Source organism: Phocoena sinus, chromosome 7, assembly GCF_008692025.1.
Source record: "Phocoena sinus isolate mPhoSin1 chromosome 7, mPhoSin1.pri, whole genome shotgun sequence".
Taxonomy (NCBI): Eukaryota; Metazoa; Chordata; class Mammalia; order Artiodactyla; family Phocoenidae; genus Phocoena; species Phocoena sinus.
Genome location: NC_045769.1, coordinates 55,395,084 through 55,417,778, shown reverse-complemented (window position 1 = coordinate 55,417,778; position 22,695 = coordinate 55,395,084). Strand labels below are relative to the sequence as shown.

The 22,695-nt window shown below is 41.9% G+C and overlaps 1 protein-coding gene and 1 long non-coding RNA gene across 2 annotated transcripts in view; one reads left to right on the top strand and one right to left on the bottom strand.

Annotated features, from left to right (window-relative positions):
* TTN (titin) overlaps window positions 1–22,695 on the bottom strand; it is a 281,733-nt gene that overhangs the window by 9,911 nt on the left and 249,127 nt on the right. Inside the window, 35 exon segments of the mRNA XM_032637061.1 lie at window positions 118–711; window positions 1,077–1,382; window positions 1,496–2,071; window positions 2,707–3,006; window positions 3,122–3,427; window positions 3,556–4,140; window positions 4,242–4,544; window positions 5,101–5,403; window positions 5,879–6,178; window positions 6,298–6,585; window positions 6,707–7,300; window positions 7,480–7,761; window positions 7,847–8,152; window positions 9,045–9,350; window positions 9,480–9,776; window positions 9,872–10,162; window positions 10,257–10,562; window positions 10,681–10,983; window positions 11,085–13,151; window positions 13,251–13,550; window positions 13,668–13,955; window positions 14,693–14,986; window positions 15,309–16,958; window positions 16,961–17,003; window positions 17,005–17,075; window positions 17,179–17,484; window positions 17,574–17,786; window positions 17,789–17,875; window positions 18,281–18,376; window positions 18,379–18,579; window positions 18,691–18,978; window positions 20,351–20,647; window positions 20,765–21,067; window positions 21,161–21,748; window positions 21,857–22,153. Coding sequence (XP_032492952.1) covers window positions 118–711; window positions 1,077–1,382; window positions 1,496–2,071; window positions 2,707–3,006; window positions 3,122–3,427; window positions 3,556–4,140; window positions 4,242–4,544; window positions 5,101–5,403; window positions 5,879–6,178; window positions 6,298–6,585; window positions 6,707–7,300; window positions 7,480–7,761; window positions 7,847–8,152; window positions 9,045–9,350; window positions 9,480–9,776; window positions 9,872–10,162; window positions 10,257–10,562; window positions 10,681–10,983; window positions 11,085–13,151; window positions 13,251–13,550; window positions 13,668–13,955; window positions 14,693–14,986; window positions 15,309–16,958; window positions 16,961–17,003; window positions 17,005–17,075; window positions 17,179–17,484; window positions 17,574–17,786; window positions 17,789–17,875; window positions 18,281–18,376; window positions 18,379–18,579; window positions 18,691–18,978; window positions 20,351–20,647; window positions 20,765–21,067; window positions 21,161–21,748; window positions 21,857–22,153 — 13,935 coding nt within the window.
* Window positions 1–22,695, top strand: part of LOC116756537 — an 83,275-nt gene that overhangs the window by 11,266 nt on the left and 49,314 nt on the right. The gene's annotated exons all lie outside the window — the stretch shown is intronic.

Here is a 22,695-nt window from a genome sequence, read left to right as displayed (position 1 = left end):
GTATCAGAATAAAAGAAGGAAGAATATAATTTAGCAATACCCAACACTATTTAAGAGCACCCCCCCCAATTAATATGTAATCTAGCACCAAAATGGTGTTTGCTGATTTGTTTTTACCTTCTACTTCCAAGGAGGCAGTGCCAGACACAGACCCTCCTTGGTTGGTAGCTCTGACTTGGTAAACTGTGGCATCATCATCTGTGACGCTTGCAATGATGAGCTGGTGGTAGCCACCCTTAAACTCTTGAATCCTGTACTTTAATCCATCTGCGATGATTTCTTTGCCTTGTCTGTACCATTTCACAATTGGTTTTGGATGACCAGTCACTTTGCAGACCAAAGTAGCATTGCTCTGATATCTGACATTTAGATTTCTCAGTTCCTCTTTAAAGTGTGGTGCCTGAATTGGGACATCAGATTTGGGAATGACAGGTTCTGATATTTCACTCCATTCGCTTTCCCCACCTAGGTTTTCACATTTCACACGGAACTCATATTCAAGACCTTCAATAAGGTTTTGCACTGAAAAGACGGTTTCTCGAATTTCATCTGTTGTCACAGCAATCCACTTGTTCTGCTTCTTCTCACGCTTCTCCAGGTAGTAATTTCTAATCTTTGCACCTCCATCACTGGCAGGTGGCTTCCAGGCCACAACACAAGAATCTTTTGTGACAGCAGCAATAGTTGGTTTGCCAGGAGCACCTGGCTTTTCTGTTTAAAACAAAAAGCATTTGACTCATGGGGTGAAACAAACAGCTTTATGAAGAGCTTATTTTATAAAAAATAAAATGTTATGAACCCAAAGTTCTATTAAGAATAACTAATCCAGAAAAATGAAATTGGTTACTTTATGCTGAGAAACTTACTGAAACACAAAGTTCCTTTTTAGAGAAGAAGGGGATAGGGTGTACATGTGCCCTTTTAGATAAGCAAAAATTCAATTTAAGTGAGATAAAAGGCACTTGTACTTTAGCTGAATCTTTGCTATCTCCTTTCAAAAGTTATTTCTGTTTAAAAAAAAAGTTTTACATACAGATGGAATTTTGCCATAGGGAGACTGTAGAGGTTGTACTCACCAAATGGACTCTTAATGATCACAACTGAGGAGACTTCTAGAGGGTCACTGATGCCAAACGTGTTCTGAGCCGAAACCCGGAAGTAATACCCAGCATTTTCCATGAGGTTCACAATTCTACAGGTTGTCACTGAGATGGCTGAAGACACCAATTGCCATTCAACCCCTTCCTTGGCCTCACGTTTCTCTACCACATAATTGGTGATCCAGGAGCCTCCGTCATCTGCAGGTGGTTTCCAGCTGATCACCACAGAGTTCTTCAATAGAGCTTCAATCACAATTGGTCCTGTAGGTTTGTCTGGTTTATCTGTTGGGAGAAAATACAATTGGAGTGGTTTCTGTAGTGTGTCTCCCAGGATATTTTTCTTTTTTCTTTAAAAACAACAAAAAAAAACCCCACTGAGAATGAAAATAAAATACCTTGTATTTCCACATCAAGGATGGCATCCACCGTTCCAAGAACATTGCTGAGCTGAACTTTGTATTTCCCAGCGTGAGTCTTACGTTGGATATTCTTCATGACGAGATGAGTATACTGCTCAGTGTTTTCAATAGCAATGTTTTCTGAGTTTTGCAAAAGTTTCTGGCCATGGAACCAAGTGATGGCAGGTACTGGACGGCCAATGTATGTAACGTGAAGTCGAAGCGTTGACCCCACAGCACCGTAATACTTCTCTTTCAGTGGGTAACCAGGATGGAATTGTGGCGTTGCTTGCAGGAGAAGCTTACTACTGGATTCTACTTCTCCAACCTCATTGGTAGCTATGCAGGTATAAACGCCTTCATCTTCTTGTTCCTCGGTCATTACTGTTAGAGTATGTGTGCGTCCATCTGAAGACATTTTGTACTTGCGGCTTTGTATCAGCTCCTCACCAAATCGGTACCATTTAATGTCTGGTAGAGGCCTTCCAACGATCTGGCATGAGAGTTGAGCAGCTTCACCCAGTTTGGTGGTGACATCCTTCATTTCTTGGCGTACTCCTGGGGCCTCTCCAGCTGAAGGGTATGAGAGATAACATTAATGCATTATTGTTACTACTGAATCTATAATCCTCTGTCCTTGTATATCAGGAATGAAATTCATCCTATTGACTAATACTTTATTAGACACCATTATTTACATATGAGTCTAATTCTTAACAAGGCTTCACAGTGACTGGAGGATCATCTGGAAAGTAGAGATTCAATGAGCACATCATCATATTATTATGTAGGGTGACTTTTTATGATCGGGAGGCATTAACAATGTATAGGGTTTTGGGGGAATATTAGTTCTCTATAAATCTGTAGATTTGCCCTTACTTAGGTTCACTGAAGCGGGGTACATTTGTTGACCCTTCAAGTCTTACTAGGAGTATTAAAAAAAAACACCATTGTATTCAAGGGAGAAATTGCTTTAGGAATCAGTTCACTGCACCTAACAGTTCACTGCTGAGGTTATGTGCTTGGAATGACTTCCTCTAGAAGCATCACCTGTTCCCTGTGTGTGCATATGCCAGAGTGAGTGATTTCTTTCCAAACACTTGCTCTCCAGTAAAGCTTTCTGGAGATCTGCTTAGTCCAGAGGAAGAATTAGCCTTAACATGTTGCTCAGTTTGTAAACCATAAGCAGAGAACTAATGGCTACTTACATGTTAGTTTCGTCTTTACAGACATAGCGGTTCTTCGAGGTCTGCTCAGCCCTGTCTCATTCTCAGCGAAAACCCTGAATTCATACTCTGTAGCTTCCAGCAAACCCCCTATTGTGAATTGCCTGTCCTTGATGCGGTCCTTACTGCTCTTCTTCCAGGCATTGTCTCCAGATTGTCTATATTCAACCCAGTATCCAAGGATTTCTTTGCCACCATCGCATTCAGGTTTCTCCCATTGTAGAGTGACGCTGTCTTTGGATATTGAAAGAATCTCGAGTTCTCCAGGTTGGCTTGGCTTATCTGAAATATTTGAAAACAGTTGAAAAGGAAATCAGCTTTCCTGCTGAAATAAAAGAAAAACAGCAAAGGTGGTTTGCCTCTCTGATTCTAACCCCTTTGGAAACTCTTTCCTTACCAAATGGATCTTTGCAAACAACTGGTTCAGAAGCAGGGCTGGTCTCACTTAGACCAACGTCATTCTGTGCGATGATGCGGAACTGATATTCCGCGTCAGGAACAAGCCCGGTGATGGTGTACATTGTGGTGGTGATCTGAGTCTTGTTGTGTCTGACCCACTTGTCAGTTGATGTCTCCTTGCGTTCAATGTAGTAGCCTGTGACCCGAGAACCACCATCGTCTCTGGGCCGGGACCAGGAGAGGCTGACAGAACTCTTGGTCACATCTAGTACTTCTGGGGGATTGCTTGGAGGCTCGGGAGGGTCTAGGAATGTAAGTGGAAAACACATGTGTTAGAATGCAGTCCCAACTCTAGTAAGCTGGTGGCTTTCCTTTCGAAACAAAAGAGCACTGAGAGGATTTTTACAGTGTTATGGTTGGAAGAGCACTTACTCAGTGGTGTTTTTGGTATGACTGGTTCCTCAGATTTCAAGGGTTTGCTTATTCCAAACTGGTTTTCTGCTGAAACACGGAAATGGTACTCCACATTTTCTTTGAGGCCTTTTACAACCAGAGATGTACCTCGGACTCTGGAGTCGATGGTGTACCAGGCGGCTTTAGGCACTTCTCGTCTCTCGAGGATGTAGCCTAAGATGTCAGCACCACCATCATCGGCAGGGGGTCTCCAACTGACCCTTACAGAGCGAGCTTGTATGTCGTCATATTCAAGTGGTCCTTCTGGAGTGTTGGGACTTCCTATCACCCTGACCTTGATGTAGACAGCCTTCTTGCCACATTTGTTTTCCAGAACCAGGTCGTAAGTGCCAGAATCATCCCTGTCTGCTTCTTTGATTACAAGCTCAGTGTGAGTTTCAGAGGTTGCAATCATGGCACGCTTACTAATATCTTGGCCTTCCTTGGTCCATTTACATATTGGGAATGGTTTTCCTTTGATTGGTATGGTAAGTCTGATGACCCCACCTTGTCTTACACAGATACCTTCCTGGTATCTTTCATCAAGTTCATAGTCAGGATATTCTGGGAAGAAAGGTAGGGTTACAATTAGCATTTTGGGAGGCGGGTGTAGGAAATAAGTCTTAAGGCAATTACAGCAGAAAGTGAATGATCATATGTCTTACCAAGCATTTCCGTGACTTTGACTGTTCCTGGTACCTCAGCGGGCTCCCCAGGTCCACCAGCGTTACAAGCTAGGACACGGAATCTGTATTCAGCGCCCTGAGGTAGGTGTGTGAGAGTATACTCCCGAATCTTGGTTGGGGTGGTGTTGCATTTGGTCCATTCGTATTGATCAACTTTTTGCATTTCGATCAAGTAGCCTGTGACTTTAGATCCTCCTTCGTCTTCTGGAACACTCCAGGCCAGGGAGACTGATGTCCTTGTTGTATCAGTAACTCTTGGGTTTTGTGGCTTTCCTGGAGGAGCTGGAAATAAGAATAAGACAACAACATACTTGTTAAAGTTTCTGCAAAGTTGAAAATCAAATGCACCACCTAACAATTTCAGTGAGTTGTGGAAACATGGACTATAACAGTAGAATATTTTTCATTTTGTAAATGTTTAATTCATTTTAATCAGTTAACATTACTTAAAGCTCTTGGTTTTTCCTTGTCTTATTTGTGCTTTGTTTATAATCACTAATACTATCTTACATTTACCATCAGTTTTTAAAGTGCTTCCAGAAATATTAACTTGCTTTACAATTTTAACTGTGATATAGGGTGTGTATTGTGAGTTCCATTTTAAAGCGGGAGAAATAGACTCAAGAGAAGAATATAAAAAGTTATTTGCCCAAAGTTGCCTGGGGTTGGAGTGGGGAGGGGATTGATGACAGAGGACACAACTTTTTGAGCTGTTGGAAATATTCTATATTTTGATTGTGGTGGTGGTTATACAAAACTTATAGAATTCCGTATTTCAGAAGGGTGACTGTTACCACATTAAATTATACCTCAATAAACTTATACAAAAGGTATTTACCAATTGGATCCATGGCAATGGTGGGTTTGGAAGGACGGCTTGGTTTTCCAGTTCCTCTCGCGTTAATGGCTGTGACACGGTGTTCATATTCTAAGCCTTCAGTAAGGCCAGTGGAACGGTACCGTGTCATCGTCACTGGTACTTTATTTACACGGACCCATCGATCTGCTCTCACTTCTTTGCGCTCCACGATGTATCCAGTCACTTGGGAGCCACCGTCATCTTCTGGTGGGTACCAAGTAAGTGTCATGCCCTCACGTGAGACATCAAATATCTGTAATGTTTCTGGAGGTCCAGGAATATCTGCAGCAAGACAGAGGTAAACACAACATGGCACCATGAATAAATTGAAGACTCATACATTTGTATAAGTGTGTCTTGCATATACCATCTTAAAATGGTACATATAAGACTCTTGCAACTGTTTTTCTCGTGTTTTCATTTTTGTACTTTTCTTGCTGTTCCTCATTTTCTTCCATTTTATAAACATTTATTAAGCATGTATTCTGTATTGTTTCTCACTGTAACCGCCAGTCCTCCCTCCCCCCTTTCCTTCCATCCATCCTTCCCTAACTCCCTCCTCTCTTTCTTCCATTAAAAAAACCCCAACCATGTTGAAAACTTCCAAGAAAAGGAGATTTAGAAACCTTGGAAAGACCCTGGGATTAACTTTGTGACCTATTTTTACTTACATAAGGGTATATTAAGAATAAATTCCCTCTTGTTAATATTTAGAATCAGAGGTGGGGAGAGTCGGGGGCGGGCGTCCAGGACTTACTGATGCGGCTGCGACATTCTATGACCTCAGATTGCAAGTACGAGCCGATCCCGAAGCGGTTTGTCGCAGCGATACGGAACACATACTCATTTCCTTCAGTGAGCCTGGTAAACTTAAATGTTGGTCTAGTCACTGATTCAGACACTGGCAGCCACCCTGGACGGTGGGCATCACGTTGTTCTACCACGTAGCCACTCAGTGGAGCACCACCATCCAGTTCAGGCGGTCCCCAGGAAATGGTCACCCAAGTAGCATCAATTTCTTCAATCTTGACAGGCCCAGTTGGTGGACCAGGCTTGTCTATGATAAAAAAAAAAAAAAAAAAAAAAAAGAAATCCCGGAGGTTAATTTTCACTTCAGATCAAAATTGGGTGACTAAACAACAACAGCTTGCTTGTGTCTTGGTCTCTCATCCTTACCGAGAATGATAACCTTAATGGTCTCTGAAGTAGTTCCGGTTGCATTCTTCAGTTCAAGTATATAGTCTCCAGTATCTCTGATAGTGGTTTCACGAATGGTTAATTTAGCTACCTTAGTATGAGTTTCAACTGCGACACGCTCTGATTCTCTTAGTTTAGAGCCAGCAAAGAACCAGGAAGCAGCAGGAGGTGGGCGACCAGCAATTGGTATCACCAGCTCTACTGGTCTGCCGGCTGGGATGTGGATGGTCTTTTGAGGCATTGTAGAAAGATCGATTGCTGGCAACACTATGAGAAAAAGTAGGCATTTATTCATAAGTATTATTTCTAATGACAAAGTGTCATGAATTCTGAATGTTTCCTTCATTTTCCTTTACTATTATTGCTATTTTGGTGATTTGGTACATACCTCTGAGGTCTTGTACAGTCACGGCTGTGATGATCTCTCTTGGTTCTGACACACCTTTCTCATTTTGTGCCCTTACTCTAAATAAGTACTGTTCACCTTCATTTAAGGAAATAACAGTGTGCTCTAGGACTGTGGGTTTTGAGGTGACAACCTTCATCCATCTGTCGGTGCCAGCTTTGCAGGCCTCAAGAACATAGCCAGTGAGCCGGCTACCACCATCGTACAGTGGTTTCTCCCAGGCAAGGGTAACAGTGGATTTGGTGACATCGACAACTTCTAGCTTCACAGGCACCAAAGGTACTTCCGAGACCAGAACTGCATCAGATGTTTCACAAGGTTCTCCAATGCCATAAATATTTTCTGGCAGCACTCTGAAATAGTACATGGTTCCTTCTATAAGTCCAGAAATTCTGTAGAGCGTCTTGCTGCATTTGGTAGTTACTGTTTTGAATGCTCTCATGGCAGCTTCACGCTTCTCAATAATGTAATTGTTGACAGGAGCTCCACCATCAATTGTGGGAACTTCCCAAGTAATGGTCACAGAATCTCTTGATACTTCCTTAACTTTCACTGAAGGACAGGGACCAGGAGTATCTAAAACAAGAGAATGAAAGATCCATACTTCCTGTTTGCCTGACTGGTTGATAGATTTTTTGGGGGGCAGGAAAACATACTCAACATAGTTCCTTTTAGAGAGGTGATAATCAGAGGTCAAGGTGTATCTTTTTAAAGAATCTACTCACAGCATAGTTCATCTTAAGACAAATACTTACCATATACTTTAACAAGGACAGTTGCTGATTTCTTGCCAGATTGGTTTTCAGCTTCAATGGTGTATTTTCCAGCATCATACCGGTTAACTTTGTCCACAATAAGTAAAGAGTAACTCTCAGTGTTGTCAATGATCGCCCGGCTTGCAAGGTCAATGCCCTTCTTGCTCCATGTGATGACGGGTGGTGGTCTTCCAGATACAGACACCATCAGCCGCAACGAGGCCCCAGCTCTGATGGTCACAATCTTCTTTAAATCATCTGCAAGCTCAAGATCCGGTATTTCTGGAAAGTAAATGTCAAAACTTAATTAATTCATGAACAGGTGTGATGAGAAAATAATTCACCTAAAACCTTATATTATAAATACCTAGTCTTTCCGTGGGCTCAATTTCAGCAGTTGACTCGCTGTATTCACTCATGCCCTTCACGTTCACAGCAGCGACTCTGAAGGAGTATTTCTGGCCCATTTTAAGGTCTGTCACAGTGAATTCATTATTTCTTATTGTGGTGTTGGTATGCACTCGGTACCACTGGTCAGTGTCCTTCTCTTGCATTTCAAGAACATATCCTATGATGTCAGTGCCACCGTCATACATGGGCTTGGTCCAGGCTAAACTAATGCTGTGTTTGGTGGTATCTACAACTCTGGGAGCAGAAGGTGGTCCAGGGGTATCTATGAAATTTTAAAATAAGGATGCAGGTATTACACAAATAAGGAAGCTTGAGATTTGTATTTTTGGTTTTCAAGACTCACTGAGGCATTACCGTTCTTTGTCCACACTCACCAAGATACTCTTTGTAACTAGGCTCTTCTGATGTTGCAGGATAGCACTGTATGCTCTATTATTACTATTATTATTGTTTTAAGAGTTAAACTTCTTTAGAAAGGTAGATGTTTCTTTCTGGCCACTTTGGCTAACTATGCTGTGTCCTGCTAAGCTCACTGCTAACAGCACCCATTCTCAGGGACTTTTCTTTAGTTGCTCAGCTTTCAACAGGGTTAATATCACTTGTCACCTCTACATTGCTAATAAGTACAGGAATAAGTTTCTTCTACTTCCTCGATTCAATCCAAGTGATTTATTCCTTTTAGTTCTTGGGCTTAAACTTTGTACAAGGATTTGCCACTTATTTCTGAAGCTTTTGTGACAATTATTTTGTTAGGTGCTTACTAAAATACAAGAAGCTTTATGCTCTGCTAAGCCTCTTAAAAGAGATGTTGTCTTTTTTTCTTTTCAGTAGTTATTATCATTACAACAAAATTCTCTCCATTCTTAGGAAGATTTGCAAAATACATCCCTTTCATATCGGTAGTAGAATACTTTATTTTTATCACAGATTGGAAAATGCTGCAACAATTTTTAGCAATGTAACTGCTAACTTATTGACAGAAGTAGTAGTTGAAATGTTTTCTGTCTTAGGCTGTATTTAAGATCCTTCTAATAAGCATATGACTTTCTAGGCCATTCACAAATTCTACAAGTTACTGGAAATGGCATGTTGGAAAATTATTCGTAATGTGGTTTTGATGGGCATTAGGGTTATTTATGATTCTTGGAACTCACATGATGGTTCTCTGCAAGAGATAAAGTTGGAAGCTTCGCTGGGTTCGCTGTTACCAGCAGCATTTACTGCGGTCACCCGGAACTGGTAATCACAACCTTCCATCAGGCCAGTCACCTTCAGCCTGGTATCATACACCACATGGTCTTTGTTCACACGTGTCCAGCGCAAGCTCTTCTTCTCACGTTTGTCTACTAGATAGTTGCTGATCTCGTTGCCACCGTCAGATTCAGGTTTTGTCCACTGAATGATGATATGCTCTTTGCCAGCCCCAACTTCTTCAGGTATGCCAGGTTGTGATGGAATAGCTGTTTATATTTTTATGAAAATAAAAGGATGATCAGAATCGCACAAAATCACTATTGCTATGACTGTCCTCCCTTCTCCCCGATCCCATTACATTTCAACTGCTGAACTGTTTGAGTGTTAATACTCACTGAAGGAGTTTCTGGCGACAATGGGCTCTGATTCAGCAGGCACACCAGGGCCATATTTGTTTACTGCCCGCACTCGGAATATGTATTCGTTGTTCTTGATGAGTCTGGTAACCACATAGGATAGGGTTGGGCATTCGCCTTCCACAATGACCCAGTTGAGTCTGCTAGTCTCGCGTCTTTCCACGATGTAGTGAGTTATTTCTGCACCTCCATCTTCCTGAGGAAGGCTCCAGGCTAAAGTGCACTTCTCCTCTGTTACTCTGCTGACGGTGAGCTTTCCACATGGGCCCGGGGAATCTGAAACAGGTGTAAGGACGAGCAATGAGGAAGGTGTTTCTTTCTGCCCACGCTTGAGAAAGCTATGAAAATCAAAGATCGTTTGACGTACTTACCGAGAACTTTGACCACGACAGACACGGCCTTGGTCCCACTGGCATTCTTCACCGTTAAAGTGTATCTTCCACTGTCACTTCTGTCACAGAACTTGATCACAGCAGTTGCTCGTTTGCCAGTGTACTGCAGAGAGACTTTTTCACAGAGATCTAGTTCCTTGTCCCCTTTGGTCCAGATAATTTTGGGTTCAGGTTTGCCACCAACTGCAGCATCGAGAACAAGATCCGAGCCTGCTCTGATGGTAACCAGATCACCCTGTAATCTGGCATCGAGTTCGGCTTTGGGTGGAGCTGTCACAGGCAAAATAGATGTGAATGAATATACGATAGTTTATTGTTACAGAAATTGTGATAACTTAAAAGGAGAGCATTGACTATTCTTTACCGTATTCATCTCGGCAAGTGATGGGGCCTGTAGATTCTGATCCTTTGCTAATTACGCCTGCTGCATTCTTGGCCAACACACGGAATTCATAAGTGTCTCCTTCACTGAGAGCAGTAATGGTGAAGAAATTGTCAGATACAATGGTGTAGTTGCACTTGAGCCAGCGACCATCTCCAACTTCACTGACTGGCTTACGCTCTATGATGTAGCCTACAACCTTGCTGCCTCCATCATACACTGGGGCAGACCAAATCAGTGACACCGTTGATCTGGTGACATCTGTCACCTCTGGTCTTCCTGGTGCATCTGGAAGGGATGCAAAAGTAAGGTTAAATGCAACTCTGAATTTTGCTAGTACCAATAATGATGACGATGGTGGTGATGATGGTGATAAACAAATGTACCCTTAAATTCTGATACCTACCAACTGGGTTTTGAGCCATCATAGGTCTTGATGCTTCACTGGCTTTGCTAACGCCTGCGGCATTGAGTGCGTACGTTCTGAACTGATACTCCAGTCCTTCTACCAAACTGGTCACTTTGTAGTTGCACTCTAAGCATGGCAGTTTGTTTTCTTTCACCCAAAGAATGGTGTTACGTTCTTTCTTCTCAACCCAGTAGCCGATGACTTTACTGCCACCATCATGATAGGGTTCTTCCCAGCGAATAGACATGGCATTGGCAGACACATGGTAGACCTCAGGTCTGGTAGGTGCACTTGGTGGGACTAAATATAAGCAAAGGTATCAAATATGAATATAGTTTTATAAAATTCAGGGGAAATATTTAATAATAGAGACTTGGAAATACGATTTCTATTTTTCTTACCAAATGGATGCTCAGCAACGATTGGTGCTGATTCCAGAGGCTTGCTGACACCAAATCTGTTCTCTGAACTGACACGGAAAGAATATTCCATGTATTTTGTGAGATGAGTGACTTTAATCTGAGTGCGCTTGACGCTGGAATTGACAAGCTGCCAAGCTGTTGTGCCTGACTCACGCTTTTCAACTATGTAATTAGTAATATCGGTGCCTCCATCATCTTTAGGTTCAGCCCATGACAGGACGCATGATTCAGCTGAGACAGATGAGACTTCAATGGGGCCAGTTACTGGACCTGGCCTTCCAATGACCACAACTGTGATGGTAAATGTTTTAACACCAGCTGTATTTTCCAGGGTCAGGAAGTACCTTCCAGAGTCACCTCTCATGCTGTCCTTTACAGACAGGGTGGTTCTGTCTTTTGTTGTTGTGATACTCACGCGATCTGTCTCCTTAAGTCTCATTTCTTCAAGCTTCCATGTTACTTTGGGGGCGGGACGACCACTGATTGGCACGTCAATGGTAAACGTGCTGCCTGCTTTGCAAGTTATGAGCTGATTGGTAATTCCAGTGAGATCAGCTGTGGGCTCAATTTGAGGCTCCTTGATGATGACAGAAGAGAAGGCTTCCCTGGGTTCACTGTAGCCAGCATCATTCTTGGCCTTCACGCGGAATTCATATTCAGTGTTCTCAGTGAGGTGCTCCACTGTGAAAGTCAGCTGTTTGGTGTGACCAGCTTCAACCCAGAAGTCAGATCCCTTTTGTCTCATTTCGAGCAGGTAGCCAGAGATTCGGCTGCCTCCATCATGGTCAGGTTTAAGCCAAGCTAAGACCACAGAGGATTTGCTTGTGTCAATGACATCAAGTCTCTTTGGTGGAGCAGGCTGTTCCGTGGCTACCATTGGTTCTGGCATTTCATAGGGTTCACCAACACCATACTCATTTTCTGCAGAAACACGGAAATAGTATGGAACGCCTTCTACCAGGTCGTTGACCTTGAGGATCTGACGAGTGCATTTTTCACTGACTATCTGCCAACTACGGCGACTGGCTTCTCGTTTCTCTACCACGTAGTGATGGATTCGGGCACCCCCATCAAGGAGAGGGGCATCCCACATCAATGTAACAGATCCCCGGGTCACATCCTTGAAGGTAATTGGGCCAGGTGGGCCTGGAGAGTCTAGCACCTTTACGGTGAATGTGATTGACTTACTACCGCTGTTGTTTTCCACAGTAAGGGTATATTTCCCTGCGTCGTTTCGGTTGCAGTTTTCCACGGTGAGGGTGCTGAAGGAGTCTGTTGTATGGATATCAGCCCGAATGCTAAGGTTAGAGTCAGGTTTGCTCCACACAGCTGTCGGAGTCGGTCTACCCTGATAGGCAATGAAGAGGCGAATACTGGCCCCAGCTCTCACAATATGAGTCTGCTTGAAGTTGGCATCGATGTCTAACTCAGGAGCTGATAATCGGTCAACTGCTTTAATGGTGCCGGTCACTTCACAGCTGTCTCCTTTTCCAGCACCATTGACAGCACTAACCCGGAATTTGTATTCTGCACCTGCTTGTAGATCAGTAACTGTATATCTTGTTTTCACACATCCTTCTGCATTCACCTTGTGCCAGTCTCCTAAGTCAGCTTTGCACATTTCAATAATATACCCAATTATCTCCATCCCTCCGTCAAACACTGGCTTAGACCATTCTAAGCTCACAGTTGTCTTTGATGTGTCTGTCACTTTGACCACAGTGGGAGCACTTGGGGGGTTGACTGGCTCTCTACATTTGATTAGTCTTGAGATACCACTTGCAGGTCCTACTCCTGCAGCATTTTCAGCCATGACATGGAATTCATACTCATTGCCCTCTGTCAGACCGGTGACTTTGAATCTTGTCTCAGAGATTGGTCGTTTGCTGATCACTTTCACCCATCGTGTGCTTTTCTTTTCTCTCCTTTCAAGGATGTACTGTTGGATTTCACTGCCACCATCTGATTCTGGCCTTGCCCATGTCAGGGTAATGCTATTGCCTGTTACATTGCTAGGTTCTGGAGTGCCAGGGTAATCGGGAGTAGCTGTAAAATGAAAACAAAGAAAGAAAGAAACCAATTAGACACATTTGCTTGGAAGTTAACCTTATGACATAGTACCACTTAGTAAAAATGGTCACTTACTGTACTGTATTTGAGCAACCACTGGGTCAGAATCCAGTGGCCTGCCAACACCAAACTTGTTGACTGCAGAAATACGGAATTGGTATTCATTGCCAGTTATTAGTTTAGTGGCAGTATAGCTGAGGGCTTCACAATTATCCTCAGTTAGCGCCCAAGCAAGTCTGCTGGTTTCCCGTTTTTCAATGATGTAGTGCGATACGGGAGCACAGCCGTCATTGAGTGGAGCATCCCACCACAAGGTCATCTTCTCGCCAGTTATACTGGTGAATCTTATTGGCCCGACTGGTTTTCCTGGTGTATCTATAAGAAAAAGGTTCCAGAGTTAGTTTCTTTCTCCTTGGCCATTAAAATGCAATCAGGCATGTCTTTAATCCAAGTCCTGTACATTGTAAGATTAAGAAGCTATTTTATGAGTACCTTGTACTTTCACTGTAATTTCTGCTTTTGTGGAGCCAGATGCATTTTTGGCTTCCACTCTGTATACACCACGATGGTCCCGAGTAGCATCTCTAACAAAGAGGCTGGTGGATCCAAGGACATCAGTTATTTCCATATTCATCCTCTTCTCAATTTCTTCTCCATCTTTGAACCAAGTTACTCGAGGTACTGGCCGTCCTTGCACCAAAGCTTTAATTCTAAGGCTCTCTCCAGACTTAATAGTGACACCATCAAAGTACTCAGGGCCAAACTCTACAATTGGTGCAACTACAAAAGAGACAATATGCATTAGTTTGGCTTAATGAAGACTTAAATAAGCATGTTTTTCATTGGCACCATATCATAAATCCTGAAAGGGTAATGCTTATACCAAAGGCTATTCTGAAAGGATTGATAGTTGAGAATTTAGACTATGGGGTTAAACATTTGCATATTATTAGGTTATTGCCTTTGTTATATCTGTCATGTTATTAATCTTGCATTTCCATTTGTAAAAAGAGAAATGAAACATTTACGGATCATTTACTTCCTGATACTGCTGCATATTCAAACAAGTTCCTGTGCGGGGCCATCAGCTGCACTCAGGCAAGGTGATAATTGTGCTGTTGGACCTGTGTTGTGTTTTAGTAACTTCAGTCGAGAGGGACAGTTATTCTTGGGACCTTTTTTTCTTCATTTATTATAAATGACTGAAATCACAAAGCTAAAAACTCATTCCCACTTGCATGCTATTTATATGGAAATGAAATAGTAGACGTGGTAAAAAGAATTGATGCTAATTACATTTTTTTCTTCTCTTCATCTGAAAGGTAGAAAATCGAATTCATCCACCTAACAACCTTTGGTAATCTGTATGAAATGTTGTTTCTCTTCCCATTTTTATAGACCAGCCCCCCCCAATATATATATATATATATATATATATATATATATATATATATTTTTTTTTTTTTTTTAAATGTGAATGCTCTTAGTTACATTGGAAATTGGTTGTAAATGCTTACCATTTTCGTCCCTTGTCATAATAACGCCAGAAGACTGTGAGGGTGGGCTTATGGTTCCAACAGCGTTTCTTGCAAGTATTCTGAACTCATATCGATCCCCAGGACTAAGTCCTGTTGCCGTGTACTGGCATTCGCTGACATCACTAAAGTTGCATCTGGTCCAGTGATCGCTCCCTTGCCGTTTCTCGATGTTGTAGGCCACAATCTTACTGCCTCCATCACGCAGTGGTGGGTTCCATTTCAGAGTGATGGTTTCCCGGGTGACATCAATGTAGTCAGGAGTGCCAGGTGGGTCTATAAATTAGATGCAAGTTAAAGGCATCGTTATTTCTGTAATCAACTCTTAATCTTCAGTGGAAGGAAAATAAATAAATCCCCCAAACTCATTTTAGCCATTAATTGCAATTTTTTTTTTGTATCAGAGTCTTTAAAAAAAGAATTTTAAATTGCTCTTTTAGACTGATTTAAAATCATCCCCCTTGCTTTACCTGACCAGCTCTCTAGTGGCTAGGAAATATGTGAGAAGGTGATACGTGGAAGAAAAGCAGTGTTTGAGTTGTCACTAACACATTCAGTTGTGGAATTAAATATATTTGAATAATCCTCGGTCACTTACCTACTGGGGAAACAGCTAAGGTAAATTTGCTTGGGTCACTAGGTGAGCTTAGGCCGGCAGAATTTTCAGCGTATACACGGAACTGGTAATCCAGGCCTTCCATTAGTCCAGTAGCTCTGTGTTCTCTTCCAGATATCGGTGATGTGTTAATTCTTTGCCACAGGATGCTATTTCTTTCTTTCTTTTCAACATGGTATCCAGTAACCTCTGAACCGCCATCATAAACTGGAGCATCCCAACTTAGGGACATGCCATCAGAAGTCACATTGTATGTAACTGGCTTTCCTGGGGGGCCAGGAATCCTGAACTGGTGTTTTGCCACAATGATGTTTGAGTCAAGTGGCTGGCTGACTCCATATCTGTTTTCTGCCCTAACTCTAAACTGGTATTCAGCATCTTTGACTAGATTAGGAACTTTGAAAGTTGTCCGGGCAACACTGGAACACACCATCTTCCAATTAGTTTGTGAAGCTTCTCGCTTCTCAATGCTGTAACAGGTAATTTCTCCCCCTCCATCGTCATCGGGCACATCCCATGATATGATGACACTGTCAGCCTTGACTTCATCAAATCGAATGGGCCCTTTGGGCTTTGATGGTGGGCCGAGTGTGATGATTGTAATGGGAAATGAGTTTCGACAAACTGCGTTATCGAGAATAATGGTGTATTTCCCTCCATTCTCCTTCTTTGCGTTCTTAATACTCAAAGTAAGTTTGTTTTCAGTTTTACTCAAACGAACACGTTCGCTTTCTTTCAACGGCAAACTGTCTTTCAGCCAACTGATAGATGGTTTAGGTTTTCCTTTATAAGGTAGCTCGAGGTGCACATTATGCCCAATTCTCACAGTGACTTGTGCCCCAGGGATTTCTGACAGGTCAACTTGCGGTGGAATTACAAGTTCTTTCACTGTAATGGCCCAATAGTGACGCCATCACTCAGTCCTTTTCTCATTTCTGGCAGACACTCTGAATTCCAGGACTGAATGTTCCTTGAGTTGGCTAACCTCAATTTCACATGTCTTACTTACACCAGCATGTGACCATGTTTGTTCGCCTTCACCTTTCCTTTCCACAGTATAATCTGTGATGACACTACCACCATCAAAGTCAGGCTTGGTCCAGCTCAGGGTAACAGATGTTTTTGTTGAGTCTTTCACTGAGAGATCGCGTATAGGAGCTGGTACTTCGGCAGCCTTCACTGGCTCTGTAGTTTCACATGGTTCCCCGATTCCAATTTCATTTTCTGCAAGAACTCTGAAGAAGAATGGAGTTTTCTCTGACAAATCTGTTACCTTAAAGGATGTGCTAGAACACTTGTGTGACACTGAAGACCATGTTCTCTTGGTGGCATCTTTCTTCTCAATGATGTAGTTAATTATGGGAGATCCTCCGTCAATGAGAGGAGACTCCCAGAGCAATGTGACTGTGCCTCGAGAAACATGTTTAATCTGTAGTTTCTGGCAGGCAGCTGGTGTATCAAGCACTTTAACGCTCACAGTTGAAGACGTTGGCTGACCAACGCCATTTTCTATTGTGAGAATATATTTGCCCGTATCATTGCGAGTGACTTGAGGAATAGTGAGTAATGAAGATGAATCAGTGTTTTGAATGCTGTATCTGGCATCACTGCCAAGATTCTTCTCATCTTTCTCCATGTGACAGTAGGTGGAGGTCTGCCTTTGAAGGGAATCAACACTTTGAACGTCTTCACCGGCTTTAGCTATAATGGAGGTCCTGAAAGCCACATCTAGGTCGATCTCTGGTTCCTCTGTAGACATAAAATGGGCATATACAATGAATTTTAAAGCAAGGAAATGAGTGATTTCCTCTATTAAAAAAATAAAAACACAATCATACCAGTAGGTACGTACCAAGTATATCTTTGGCCTGTACGGGTTCAGTCATTTCTATAGGTTCCCCTTGTCTGGCACAGTTTACAGCGGATACCTGGAAGTAGTAATTGACTCCAGGTTTCAGGTTAGATACCACATACTCTGTAGTTCTGACCTCTCCTTTTGTAGAGACAACAGTCCATTCCTCTTCCTCTCCTTGTCTCATGCCAACAACATATCCAGTAACAGCACTGCCCCCATCGTAGACCGGCTTACTCCAGCCAAGAGTGATGGACGATTTAGTTGAATCTTCGATTCTTATCTTAGCCGGTGGGCCTGGAGGATCTGGCATGGCCAATCACAGTACCGTAATTACATAATCGTGTACAGTTTGGTGACATGAAAGAAGACATAGGTGAAGACACCACACTTACCAATAGGATCAGCAGCTTTGTAGAAGTCAGATGGTTCAGAAAATGGACCCTGTCCAGCAGCATTTATAGCACAAACTCGGTATTGATAGTCACTGTGTTCCGTGAGTCCTGTCACTTTCTGTCTGGTGTCACGGATAGTCTCCTTTAGGACTTTAAACCATCCCAGACTCTTCTTGTCTCGTTTCTCAAGGAAATAGCCGCTTATGTCACTACACCATCTGCAACTGGCCTGTTCCAGACAACAGTCATCGAATTCTTGGTTATCTTTGTCACCTCTGGCACGCTCGGAGGCCCAGGTGTGACTGTTAGAAAGGAGAGGAAAATGAGTTCAAAGGATCAACATTACTGATAAAATTCTACCTTTTAATCTTCAAATCCTATCTAAGAATATTGGTTTCATTTATTATACTTTCTACCTGGTGAAAAGGATGATAATGAGAAGCAATATGATGAACAAGAAAATAAAAGTCAATCAAGCTCTGAAAACATATTCATAAGCTAGCAGAATAGTATGTATGTATGTATGTATGTATTGGCCGCGTTGCATGGCTTGAGGGATCTTAGTTCCCCAACCGGGGATCGAATCCGTGCCTTGGCAGTGAAAGTGCCAAGTCCTAACCACTGGACCACCAGGGAATTCCCAGTTTACATTTATTTTTAAATTTTCAGGTATTTGATTTTAGTTTTCTAATGAAATCATGTCTCACCAAATGCATTCTTTGCTACCACTGGGTGAGATTCCAGTGCATCACCAATTCCGTATTTGTTCACAGCGCGAACCCGGAAGATGTATTCATTTCCTTGATAATCTTGGTGGTCGTAATGATGTACTCTTCCAAATTTTCAGACACCATAGACCACACGACGCGGCTTGTCTCACGCTTTTCCACGATGTAGTGAGTGACTTTTGCACCGCCATCATCCGCTGGAGGCTGCCAGAGAAGAGTTATCTTTGTAGCAGTGACGGTCTTAAATTCAATTGGTCCACCTGGAGGTCCTGGTTTGTCTGTGAATGAAAAACAAAATGGTATATTAGTAAATTTTAGAAGGCTTCTAATTTAAAATTATTAAGTTTTAGGCAAACAAAATATGATGTGGGCCTGTATTCACCACCTACCAAGGATCTGCACTCTGATGGTGGCTGAGGCTGAGCCTATGGCATTCCTTAGTTTTAATTCATAGCTTCCACTGTTAAGGCGCGTTGCATCTTTGATGAGTATAGCTGCAAGGTCAGTGGTATTTTCGACACACACCAGTGCACTGGTTTGTAACTCTTTATCATCTTTATACCACTCAATTGTAGGCTCAGGTTTGCCAGAAATGCCAGCTCTGAGCTTCACAGATGTACCTGCTCTGTATTTGACAACTTCTGTATATTCTAGAGGCAAATCAATTACGGGTCCACCTTCAAGAAAAACAGATGAGAAATATTTAGAAAATCACAAGGATGAAATAAATAATTGCAGCAACTTCAAAGTAAGCTCATTGGCCTTTATTAAATAATACACACGAAGTAGTTCTAATACTGTTTATATTTTACATTTAATTTTACAAGCCACTCTTTTATCACAGATGGGGAAGAAAGACTGTGAGTAAGCTCTGTACCCCAGTGACACTGCACTAATTGCACAGGGACTTAAATGCCTTTGAAATATATTTTAACATCTATCAGGTGTTTTATTCCAGTGATGCGATGGGATATGGCAGTGAGAGCATCATTGCAGAAGCTGAATTATATGTTTTCTTTTATTCTAGCTCTCCTTCCTCTGACTACCTCTGATTCTTTTTATTTTCCCTTCCCAGTTCACTGGTATCCAAGTGGGGGCATTTCACATCAGACCCTTGAATTCTGAATTATCTACTCACAGAGCTGTAAACTTGCCTGGACTGATTTTCTGCCAGGCTGCTTAAGGTTTTTGAGAAACAGAATTAATTTGACTTGCTTCACAGTCTCACAAATACTGACTCAGTGTCTACAAAGCCTGGTTCATAAAGAGAAGCCCTGGGATTCTCAGCATGAGGATGGGAGTGGATACTTTTGCCCAGATACCGTAGAGACTCCTCCTTGAAAATGGGGACTTTTAGAAAAAGTGTCACAGGGTACCTAACTCTCATGAAATTTTAATTTTCAAAGCACTGTTGAGTTGAATGTGCCACTTATTTTCCAGAATGGTCAAGTGTGTGTATTTTGGACTGACAGCCATGTAGAGAGAATTCTGGAGTCTGTCTGTTTGAATACCCACCCTATTGTTAATGAGCTGCTTGATGTTGGGGAAGTTATATAAGTGCTCTAAACCTCAGTTTCTCTTCTGTAAAATGGGCTTATCTTAAGGCTGTTAGAACTAGGGGAGAGAATTCATGGAAAGTACCCAGTAAATGTTAGCTGCTGCTAATATTATCATCATTAATGCCTCTGTTTAGTCTTTCACTTATTTCAGAGGAATATTCTCTGGGCATTCAACCATGGTTTTAATTATTGATGCTGAAAATTTTAAACAGAAGAGTGAAAACACCAACTCATGTAATCAAAGCATCATGAAAGGTTGAAGTCAGAAAGCTCTTTAGGTATCCTGTAGTCCAAATCTCATGTTTTACAGTTACGTCAAGAGGCCTGGAGGGGTTATGGAATTTTCCTACGACTCACAGCTAATTCATAATTTCTTCTAAAAGTCTAACAACGTACATAGTAAAAGTTATCCTACAGATTAGGACCACAAAAGTAAGACAAAATACTGAGTTAAATTGCTGTTGGGATTCAAACTGCTAAAAATGCTTACCATAAGAATCGATGCATGTAATGGGGCCTGCAACCTCGGATGGATTGCTGATGGAACCGACAGCATTTCTAGCAAAGACACGGAATTCGTACTGGGAATTCTGAGTCAAGCCAGAGACAGTGAGTTGAGTCTCGGTAACGTTGGTGAAGCTGGCCTTGGCCCATCTGCCATCTGGAAGGTCTCGTCTCTCAACAATGTAGCCTGTAATCTTGCTTCCTCCATCATAAGCTGGTTGTTGCCACGAAAGGTTGACAGAGTTCTTTGAAACATCAGTGATACGGACATTTCTTGGGGGTTCTGTGGTAATGACAGGAAGCAGATTAGTGGCACTTATTTCAACATTATTTTGCTTTGCAGAAAGAAGGTTTGCGTTTTTAAGTAGTGAGAACTGTCCTTCTAATGACAAATACATACCGCAGGCATCAATGGCTAGGACTGGTTCTGAAGGATGGCTGGGTTTTCCAATACCAGCAGCATTTTCTGCATACACCCTGAATTCGTAGACAAGTCCAGCACTGATGGTTGTGACTGTGAAGTGAGTGGTGCGGATGACCATTTTGTTGGCTTTCTGCCATAAGATAGAGTTTCTGTCTTTCATTTCCAGGTGATAGCCTATAACTGCACTGCCTCCACTGGACACTGGTTCATGCCAGCCCACGGTGATACTTTCTCGAGTGACTTTAGTGACCCATGGTGTAGATGGCGGTCCAGGTGTTGCTACAAAAGAGAGAAATCCCACAGGTTAATACAGACATTTAAAACATTTATGTATATGGAAACCTGGGATCTTTGAAAAGTTTGACAACTTACTGTATGGTAGTTTGACAACCACACAAGCCGAATCTATGTGATCACTGATGCCAAAGCGGTTTTCTGCCTTGATGCGGAATTGGTATTCTTGTCCTGTGCTCAGTTTCATGACTTTAATCATGGTTCTTGCAACTGTCGCAGACACTTCAGTCCATACTGCAGTACTTGTCTCTCTCTTGAGTACAATGTAATTGGTAACCTGACTTCCACCATCATACTTAGGTGGCTCCCACTTGAGAGTCACGCTCTCTTCAGTTACATCACTAATCACAACAGGGCCAGTTGCGGGACCAGGCCTGTCCAGTATGATGATGTTAATGAAAGCTTTGGTTGTTCCACTGGAGTTGGCAGCAGTGATCTCATATCTTCCAGCATCAGCAGCAATGCTTTCTTTGAGATTGATGGTCAGGTTCTCAGCAGTAATTTCAGTGTTAAATCTCATGGTTGCTTTCAGCGGGACACCATCTCTTGATAAGGTCACTTTGGGCAGTGGTTTTCCAGAAATTGGAATATCAACTTTAAGGTTTGAACCAGATCTAACATAGACGGTATGACTTGGGAAGTTCTTCATGTCAATTTCAGGTGGTTCTGAAAAATAAGAGTATGGAAGGTGAAGGTGAAAAACGTTTTCTTGCAAATTAACTTAAGTCAATGCAAGTAATTTCAAATTTTGCTTCTGCATAAAATTAGACATACCTAGCTGCTCCTTTACAAGGACAGGAAGCAGAAGCTCTCTTGGGTCACTCAGACCAGCTTGATTTTCAGCAAACACCCGGAAAAAGTATTCAGAATTCTCCCTCAGACCAGAAATGACATGATGGGTTGACTTTACCACTGCACATCTCACCCAATTTTTCTGTCCTTTTTCTAGTGCTTCAATGACATAATGTACAATTCTGCTTCCACCATCATGTTCTGGCTTCACCCAGGCCAGGGAAACACTATCTTTGGATACACTTGTTACTCCAAGTTTTTCGGGTGGGCTTGGTTTTTCTAAGAAAGTAAAACATCAGAAGAAAGAGAAGTTATTAGAACATTTTTTCCCCACCTGTGTTCTTCCTGCATTGTGAAAAGAAAGATTTTTAAATGAAGGCCACAGAGTTACTTTTATTTGAGTCTTTCTTACTTTTTACATGATCAGTTTGGCTTCTGAGCCAAGCAAAACTTTCCCAGGCTTTGTCATTTTATGTTATAGCATGTCATAGCATTCAAATCAAGTAAGTGTCAAATGACCAAATAAAATGATTAAATTTATCCCAAATTTATCATGGGTGTAAAAATGAGGAATGAGATGAACAATCTTGTAAGAAACACTATCATACAATTTCTGCACACACACTATATATGTTTATATATATATATACGTGCAGTCAAATTCAATTATACTTAAATTCAGAATACATTATCCAACTCTAGCTATGTAAATTTCTACTTTTTTTTAATCAATGAAGAACTTTCTCTAGTAGTAAGATTTCATTTTGTGCTATAGTATGAATTGTTCGAGGTGTGAACCAAAAGCATTTAAGATTAAACAA